This window comes from Charadrius vociferus, unplaced genomic scaffold (assembly GCF_000708025.1).
Source record: "Charadrius vociferus isolate BGI_N301 unplaced genomic scaffold, ASM70802v2 scaffold115, whole genome shotgun sequence".
NCBI lineage: Eukaryota > Metazoa > Chordata > Aves > Charadriiformes > Charadriidae > Charadrius > Charadrius vociferus.
This window is the reverse complement of record NW_009648636.1, coordinates 4566088-4576089: the sequence shown is the minus strand read 5'-3', so window position 1 is coordinate 4576089 and position 10002 is coordinate 4566088. Positions and strand designations below refer to the sequence as shown.

At 36.6% G+C, this 10002-nt stretch overlaps 1 protein-coding gene across 1 annotated transcript in view; it reads right to left on the bottom strand.

Annotated features, from left to right (window-relative positions):
- ANO3 (anoctamin 3) overlaps positions 1 to 10002 on the bottom strand; it is a 90704-nt gene that overhangs the window by 13184 nt on the left and 67518 nt on the right. The window contains exons 13-17 of the mRNA XM_009886265.1: positions 6252 to 6334; positions 5160 to 5300; positions 4614 to 4778; positions 3245 to 3281; positions 1014 to 1125 (exon numbers count right to left, since the gene is read on the bottom strand). Coding sequence (XP_009884567.1) covers positions 1014 to 1125; positions 3245 to 3281; positions 4614 to 4778; positions 5160 to 5300; positions 6252 to 6334 — 538 coding nt within the window. The remainder of the gene's footprint in view (positions 1 to 1013; positions 1126 to 3244; positions 3282 to 4613; positions 4779 to 5159; positions 5301 to 6251; positions 6335 to 10002) is intronic.

Sequence of the window (10002 nt, the reverse complement as noted above, 5' to 3'; positions counted from 1 at the left end):
TTTTAGACATCAGATATGCAGACTCTCTAATCCACTCCTATGAAGATAAGCCATTGCAATACATAGGAATTTACTGTGGCGCAGGGATTCTGCTTGCCCACATGAAGTGTGCACTGGATTGTACTCTCAGACATACAAGCATAAAATCACTTCCAAACCCATCATAACTAAATGCTTTTTACATACCTAACAGATTCTTGTATAACTAATTAAATCAAAATTCTTAATGACTTCAGTGAAAGATACATATGAGAGAGAAAATCCCCATGCCTGTTCCTACTAGACACAGAAGACAGCAAGATACAAAGAAGTTTAGAAACTGCATGGCAAATGCATCACTGGATGCAACAAACAAATATTACCAACTGTCTTTACTAGAGGGTTTTTTCTTTCAGACAATCTTGAACTGAAATTATACTATAAAACTTTATAGAAGGTACTCTGAAAAACTCTGTAGGTTCTGCAGGAAGGATAAGTCAGTGAAACTGAAGTGAAGATGAAGCGAGGTTAGTCCTGTCCAGTATCTCATGCTCTGAGCTAAAGATACACACAGAAATTCGAGACAGAATTTCTGCCTCCTTCTCTTGTATAAGACCTGCCAGAGACTATTTACTATTTATAGAAACGGATCCTGGGAAATTTAACCAAAGGGGAATAAATAAGAAAAAATGAATAAAGCCTATTAGCACAGCACTAAATGTAGACCCACATTGAGGAAGTGGCTGAATTTTCAAAGGTTCCGAATTCTCATTTAGTAGGAAAGTCACGTACATAGACCCACTTAAAAAGTAGACATCTTACTCTCCAGTTTCATGAGTAACGATTTCAAGGGTCCAACCCTCACATACAGTTAAAAACATTAATTTTGTGTTACTGATTATCCTCAGAAACTGACTTGATCTAAATCTTGCAGTTTGAGCTATCATGGCATTTTCTTCAAACCTACAAAATTAGCAAAGATTACGAGTTCTGTGCAAGTTTTCCTTCAAGAGCAGTTAGCAACGATAACTTACCTGCCAAGAAAAAAGGCAATGTAGAAGATGGAGCTGTTCAAGTTGACAAACTGGAAGAGGAACATTTTCAAGGCAAAGCTGTTTTCCCATTCAGATTCAGTTCTAGGGTGCTCTGCAGAAAGACACAATATACATTATATAACCAAAAATGAAATCGAGTTATGCCTAACTTTGCTCACACATCAATCAACCAGCAGCCAGTTGGCTTCTCACCCAAGCATCGCACCTTCTAAATACTTCTGTAAGACCACTACTTCATCCTCAAGACTTCCCTATCATAATGCTTGTGAAGTCTTAAAAGAGTTTATAATTCAATGAGGAATAGCTCACAACTCTATGGCAAGATACCTGTTCCATTTCCATGAAAAAGTTCTGAATTCAGTTTGGATCTTTAATTTTAAGGTTACAGGTATCTTGATCAAAAAAAAAAAAAAAAAAACCCAAAAAACCCCAAAAAACCCCAAAAAACCCCAAAAAACCCCAAAAAACCCCAAAAAACCCCAAAAAACCCCAAAAAACCCCAAAAAACCCCAAAAAACCCAACACCCAAACCAAACAACAAAAAAAAACACAAACAAAAAGCAAAAGCACTTGGCAGCAGCAGAGCAATAGAGAGGGGCTGTTAAGGAAAGCAGAGGGAGAAGAGACAACCAGCAGCCAGTTGGTTCCTCACCCAAGCAACCCACCTTCTAAATACTTCTCTAAGACCACTACTTCACCCTCAAGACTTCCCTATCATAATGCTTGTGAAGCGTTAAAAAGTTTATAATTCAACGAGGAAAGAAGGGAGGTCCTTCTTTGATTTTTTTTTTTTTTGAAAGAAATGTAGAAGTGTGTAGTAGGGCTACAAGTATTCTGTTTGGGTCTGCACTGCCTTGGATGCTTTTCCTTATGGTTTGTAGAACACTACTTATGTCTGAATTAGAACTCGGTGATAGCGATTAAAATTAATTTTTTTTTTTAGTAAAAATTTCAAATTTCTTTGATGGATGTATCAGACTTAGAATATAGTACATTGATAAAAGTTTTAAAGCACATATGGGAGTTGGAAGTCTAAACTTCCTGGATTTTTCAGATAAAATTTGTACTTCTTAATGACTGTGGTCTAATGATGACTAAATTAGGATGAAAACATACAGGATAGTAGCTCTACACACGGACACTTGTTCCTCAGAAGTTAAGATGTCCTCCTTTTCTTTGACATCAAAAAAAGTGGAGTGAGCTGCCTAGCTCAAACACCTGATGTGCCATCAGGCTTAATTCAAGAAGCCGTTTTTTTTTAGATTCTTTCATATATTTTGGGAAAACTCAGCTTGTATACTTAAATGAAATCATTTTCTTTCCCATTCTCAGGTCTGTCACAATATGATATACTTAAAAAGTTAAGCAGGAGTACAAATCAGTGGGATCTGAAAAAATATTTCAAAATATTTTAATAATTTGAATAAATTGACTATACATTCCTAATCTTTCTAACCTGTTCAACTGCCTGTTAATCTGAAAGGCTATAAAGTTTGAGCATCTTGTTTAATGCATGCTCTTCAATACTTTAGCCAGAAGAGGGAGCTGTTAAATTTAGCAGCGAGCTTGCTTTTAAACTACGACAAGATAACTCCGTATTTTGACATGGGTTTAAAGAGAGCAGGTAAGAAGAAACACTAAAAGGTAGCGTATTCACATAGTAGGAGATCTTAAAAGCTTTCCTTGCTTTCTTGTTTTCTAAAAGCTAGAAAGCTTTACCTTTATGACTGAATCATGACTAGAGGCTTCACTATAAATTTTTAATGTGACAGAATTAGAGCTACTTTAAAATTTATGACCCAGCTTTATCTTAACCCATTTTTTTTTCATATGAAAGTTCAAATTAAAAAATTGTAAAAAAAAAAAACAAACCCAAAACAACCCAAAGCATTTGGGAAAAATGGAAAAAAAGTTTTAGAATTCTAAGAAAGAATAGGTTTTGACTTTTGTCCCATTATAAGATGACAGTTTTTTCAATTTATACTACAAAACATAAAAAAGTAGAAGTATCAGAATAAATTCCTTTCTTTTCTATTATTTCCTTAGTGAAATAATCTTATCATTTCTTTCTCTGGTATTTCTCACTTGCTTAGGGAAATGCCAGAATCATACTATGCATAGATGAAGCTTTCAAAACCTTATTTTATGGAAATATAAAGGTATATGCCACAGGTAGCAAGAACCATAACCACTAGTAAAGACATACATACCTAAGTCTGTCAGGAGATAGGCAACCTTTTCATATACCTAAAATAGAAATAAGAGATGGCGTAAGTAAAGCACATCCTGCTTGTTGTGATGTCAACTCCAGAACAAAAACAAGCATCAAAAGCATAGGTGTTCTGTTGCCCTACAGCATCAAGGTATCTGGACAGAGAAGGGAGGGCGACATCCTAGCTACATGTGGATGTAAAGTTTCCTATAAAGACTTCATTGAACTACTGTTGTCTTTATCCATGTAAATGTATGTATGTATATACACTAAATATACAGTAAAGATACATCAAGACCCAATAGATCAAGAGAAATGTTCAGACATCAACGGGTCTCTGAATGAGTAGTTAGATGCTTATCCTCTAACTGCAGGAACAAACCTACGTGATCTAAGAGTAGGCAAAAGCCTCCTTTACACAACACAATTTTCCTTTGCATGAATGTGCATACTGGTGAGGATATCAGCCTCCTAGTGAAAGCTTCCTTATCCGTCTATATATTGATTGTCACCTGTCTTTATTTTAAATGACACTTAGCTCAAGGTAGTTACCCATTCTGAAAAATATTTCCTTGAGTATTTACTATTAATAGCAAGTTATTTTCAATGGCTTTTGTGTGCTTGTTCACTTGAATGTACTTCTTATGACTTAGAATTATCATTTATAATAACAGAAATAGTGACAGCCTGTTTTGAGGAATGCTTTCTTATTGCACTGAGTGCAATCTCCTTAACAGAATTAAAAAACATTGTTTGCTGTGCTATTATTCCTTTTTACCTGTTTGTGCCCAAACAGGAATAGAAAAATGATAGATTTTATTGCAGTTGAAGGAATAAAGTTTATATCAATGTAGATTGTGCTACCACAGCAAACGATTAAACCTGTGCCGTTACATGACAGGAAAAGCTTAAACAAAAATTATGTATCGCAGTGGTTCTAGGACTGTGCAACACTGATATCACAGCTGCATTTTAAATAAGAAAGGGAAGAATTCAAAGTTATCAATTAAAAAAAAAAAAAACAGAAAGAAAATTCTCAGCCAAGAAAATAATGTAGTTCCATTTAGATGAGAGATGTATTGTAAAAGGCGATGTAAAAAACAAAAATGGAAATGTAGAAAGCAGCTGTCTGTACCACTGCAACTTGGTGACATAAAGAAAGATGTACAGTGACAAATTAAGTAGGCAGTAGAGAACAACATCAACAAACATAGTATTAGAGGAGGAAAAACCCCTGAAATACAAGCTTCGGGACTGCTATGTGAATAAGCGAGAACACGTATTTATCTGATACACAGTAAAGTCAATAACCTTGTAAAAATTCCTCTTTTAAATTAATCCCTCCTTTAAAAAAACAGAAGACTTACAACGTTGAGTGACATGATGATCATGAAATTGATACAGACTCCAGTGCCAGATGTTGCAAACTGCCAATACTTCTTGATGAAATACCACTTGAAAGAAGCAAACTGTTCCATGGCTACCAGACGATACACCACAACTGCAAACACTGCAGTGAGGACCAGTGAAATCTACAGGTAAGTATTTATGCATAGAGATATTAGAACAACATAAACCAAATCTGAAATAATCTCCACTGAATTAATAAATTAACAAGTGTTTTAAAGATTGCCATTTGTTTTGGTGAGCAGACTTTGAGAGAAAAAAATACTAGATTGCTGAATTAAACCATTTCTTTACTGTTCTTTTACAATATAAATATATTACAGTATAACTATAATACATCTTTTAAACGAAAGAGATCCACAAACAAGCAGTAAGGTGGAGACAATCATTTTTTGCCTTTACCATGTATATCCACTGACCTTAACGAATGCACTCATGACTTGTGTTACTGTTTACATCAGAATAACATTAAAGGCTACAACAATTCCGATAGTATTAAACGTTACCATGAAGAATATTCCTGAGACAGACACCATCAGTCGACTGAGCTTATCAGGGAAAGGCTGAAAAGGTTCAGGTTTTCCTGTGATGGGATTTACTCTTTCCACTTGGGAATACTTCGCTTCAAACTGGGGGCGCAGCTCTTCCTGGAATGACAGGGTAGATTCCATTTGCTGTACTACTTATTTCATTGAAGTATCAAAAATCACACGTATACGTGCTATCAAGTAGGGAATTTACATTGACACAAATTCTTTTTTCTAATGTTCCAACTCAAATATGGAAACAATTTGATCTTTTGAAAGTCCTTGGAAACAGTGCCAGAGACCAACAAAGAAAATAAACCATAAAAGCCTTCCCCACTATGTGAGGGGATTAAAAGGATCATGGGTCATAACACTGACTTAAACACTAGTTTCTCTGCAGAAATTGATAAGAAAACTATAAATTAATGCCAGTTATGATGGTGCTTTTTGTGATACGAAACCATTTATTAAAAGCCACCTGCTTCTACCTACGCATCTAGGGAAAGCTATAAAACAAGTAATGATAAAGTCTCTATTGACTTAGACTGCAGTTGAATTACCAATATAGTGAAATTACAGCTACGTTCACTAGAGATTTATAAGGTAAAGTAATAAAAGAATTTGATTATTGCTGATGCTGACAGCAGAATGTTAAAGGATAAGTTATGCCTCTCAGAAGGATATAAAATCTAGTTTCTGTCCCTTTGCTTGTCCTGGTCCTCTTTTTAAGTAGGATTAGGAACTTCCAGTATAAGATACCACAGAATTGAAAGGCATCTGTGCTGACATCAGTAGTAGCTCCTGTCCTCTGTACATGCAGTATTTCCACTCAGTTTTTCAAAGAATACTTTTAATAAAAGTAGAATTATATTTTGAATTATAATGCTAATGGCAGAAGGCAAAGTATCCTTGTATAGTCTCAAGTATACTTATTTATTCTGCAACTGGTGCTATACATGCAAATATGAACTGAATGGCAAATTCAGATTACTGACATACAATATGTACAGATATTTACACTTAAATCATGCTGATAGCAAGATTTACAGGTTTATTCATGTTTAGTCTTACCTCTTCGTCTTCCCAGTCTATGAGGTCCCAGTCATAGGTTAATACAGCTCTCCTCCTTTTCCAAAACTCTAGAAAAACTGTAGCTGTGGAAATCATCAACTTCATTTTAATTATGGAAAAGAAAGAAAAAAGGCCATGCAGATCTCAAGAAAATCAGCAATATGTAACATGATAACTGCCATCAGCCACTTTCTGGCTGTTTTCCCCATAGAATCTGAAAACTGTAAGTTCAGGATAATCACTGTTAAAATTGGAACACTATTTTACAATGTTTATCTAAGAATCATGTTTTTTGCTGTCTGCTGTATCTGTACAGAGATAGGTACCTGTCAGCATGAGACACTGTCATCCCTTTTAGATCATAATTTTCCTTTTTATTCAAAACATATGGTTTAAAATCTTTCCTTGAAAAAAAACAAGTCTACTCATACACAACGGTATCAATTAATAAAGAGCTGTATTTTATTCAGTTCCAATCAAGACAGCCTCACTTCTTTCCCAGCTATACTGGCTTTATACTGGAGTAGCTTCACTACTAAAATATTTCTACAAACAATCATTTCTAATCCATGTATAAGTTCATAACCAGATTCTCCGTGTACTTAAGTGTTTTTTGGTAGGTCCTATAAAAATAATTACAACCAATAAATAACTCCAAGTTTCCAAACACTATAGTTTGCCACTGAGCGTAAGACACCTTGTTTTGGTGGAATTCCTGACAAAATGTGGGATTGTCCAATTGTTCCCTGGACGATTTCTAATAGGAGTGAGAAAATTCACTTCCTTTTGGCAAGCCAACTGCTCAGAAGGAGGATTTCTAACTCAAATTGAATAGGATGGTCTCACATTGTCTACCTTTTTCTATATTTCTGTGTTATGTTTAATGTCTTATTTGCTTTATACCTATATTCTATATATATATCATATTTTTTTATATCTATATATGATTCAACCGCAGACTATATTAAACCACAACGACTAGAAGTTAGCAGAAATTCACCATACCACTATCCATAATAATGGATGGATGAATGAAAGAAACTTGCCCCTGAGTGTTATTTCTAGGTAGTACGTTCCTTTTTTCTTCCAAGCATGGATCTTCACCACAGATTTCATTTAGGTTTTGGATGTTCCTAACCAGAACAGCAGGCAGCTCTCCTATTTAAGCAGCAGTGAGGTTTGCACTTGAGTAATCTGATGGTGAAACAACCTTTTCTCACTGTCATTGGAAGCACTATCACAACTAGTGCAGCGCGAGACTCAGAAATGTTACAGAAGATGACACCTTGCAAGAGAAATCCCTTCCTGACATGCGAGGACTCAGGAGCAATGTCAGCCCATGCTATACACAAAACAAACAATACTTTTCTTATGTGATGAAACAGGTAAGAGAAACATGACACATTCTGCAAAACACGGTGTTGGGTGTTCGTCTGCGTGGCAGGCTGCTCTAGGAAGCACACCCAAGACATCCACTAGCCCTGTGCCAAAGGTGGTATGTCTGTAATTGCACAAATGACATAATTCACTTAATTCCACTCAAAGGTGACAGAAATTAAGGAAGCAGCCTGCTTACCAGAAATCAAATAATGAATTTTAAATCCCACTGACTTTAAATACCTGCGTTAGAGAAAATGAAACCAAACAATGGTATTAGTGGCTTTTTTCCCCCCAGTGCCATTACGGAAGAAAGAATATGGAAGGGTGGACTACCGAAGTACAGGCAACTTTTCTTGGACTGGGAAGCATTTTAGCTTTTGTAACTACTTGTTAAAGTTTTGGAAATAAAATGAGGCAGTTGTGGTCTAGAAGTAATACTAGACTGTGGACGAATGGTGTCCTCAGCTGAATATACACAAATCTTACAATGCTATTTATTTCATTCTACCTGTCCCCTAAGATCTGGCATAACTTGCTTATTCTTTAAATCAAGATCTGTCTCTAAGCTCAGGCTCTGGTACAGCATGAATAATAGGCTCTAGTATAATAATAATAATAATAATAATAATAATAATAATAATAATAATAATAAATGAAGTCTTTTATGTTACTTATGTACAGGAAGCATTTGATAATGCAATGATCAAGTAAATCATCCATCGAGAGGAAGCCGGTAAGGCCCAATCGCTAACTGTACCTCCCAACTAAAGCACCTTTTCCAGACTCACCTGAGCTCTTAAAAAATGCTGCAAATACTCTCTTTCACACAGTAGAATAGAATTCATGGTAATTTTGCAGTGCTACAAGGCCACTGAGAAAATAGTGTCAAAAGCTAGAAGCATACGAAAAAAAAAAGCACGTTGGGGAAAAAAAAAAAATTCACAAAACTTCTCTTGTGGTGTAACCTGCTAGTCTAAATGTCTGTGAAAAAACATCAGAATTTGCCCAGTTCTACAGAAAGCCTGGATCCTTCCTGGCTTGCCTTTATTTTACTCTGTCACCCTGCTAATGCCACCCGTCTCTCATTGCTCTCCATGCAATGAAGCCCCTCCACTCCACTCCACCCCATTCCTTGTTGCTAGGCTCTTCTTACTGACTCATCTCTTTACCCTGATCTCCCAGCTCTGAAAATGCTAAGCCTTGACTTCTATCAGTTACTTCTGTAGAAAAACAAGAAACACAATAGATGACTAATCCAACCATTTGAACGTCAAGACGAGAACATTCATGTTCTAACGTTGCTTTGACTTGGCAGTTTCTTTCTGCCTAATCGTGCTGCTCAAGAGTTCTGGATAATGTACAGTTTAGAAGGCCACACACAAGCCTCCAGCTTCCTACAGAAAACATTATCTGGTGCCTCCTCCCCTGCTTTTTCCAGGGCACACTGCTTCCTATTTTACAGCTCCAATTGCCATTCTGAATTTTAAATCCCATAATATATGGTGTATGGTGTACTTCCTTTTTTTTTTTTTTTTTTATCCAGCATTTTGGTATAGACTCATTCATTTAGGGATTTGAATCAGTGCTCTGCAATACAGTGCGCAGTTCTGCCCATTGTACACTTCCAAAAGTTTAATTCTTAAGTTATCTTGTGTTTACTGCCCTTACACGGCCAGTACTTGCACTGATGAAGAATTAAAATCTCTAGGCGTGTGCTTCACACGGTTCTTAACCTTTCAGAAGACAAGTAGGGTGATGTTTGATGGTTAAGACAGACAGGAAAGATTGGTTGTGTGTTGTTACAATCTAAGTATAACAAAAGTTTGCTGTTGTCAAGAAGAAGTGATGAACGGCTGCTGCTAAATGCTATGGAAGGAAAGGAGAGAGCAGAGAAAGAAACCCAAACAAAACCAAGACCCCCAAGAACCCAAGACTATTATGTGAGTGCTTCTCTTCCAAATGTTCTAAGAGTCATTGTGTCAAAATGAACAGTGTGTTTATTTCCCTAAAAATTTATGGCAAAGAGTATTTTCAGTAAGGAGCTAGGGGACTGTCATCACTCTCTCTCCCCAGAGTCTGGCCACGGCCAGCCAGGCCCCTTCTGGATACTCTGCTCAATCACCTCTTCAGGTTCATTCAGTTGGATTCCTTTACAGCAAAGCTATGCAACACAGTCCTACAGATTTGGTACCACATCTACTACTGAGAACTGAAACTGCTGCTTAATAAACACAGGCTACAGCTGAACGACAGCTTTGTCTCATCTCCCACCCCTGGAGCACTCGGAACCACCTTCTCTCCATATGGCCACAGCTCTGGACCTGCTCACGCTCGGGCTCACCGCTGGAGGTTTTGCCTTGCAGGAAGAGCG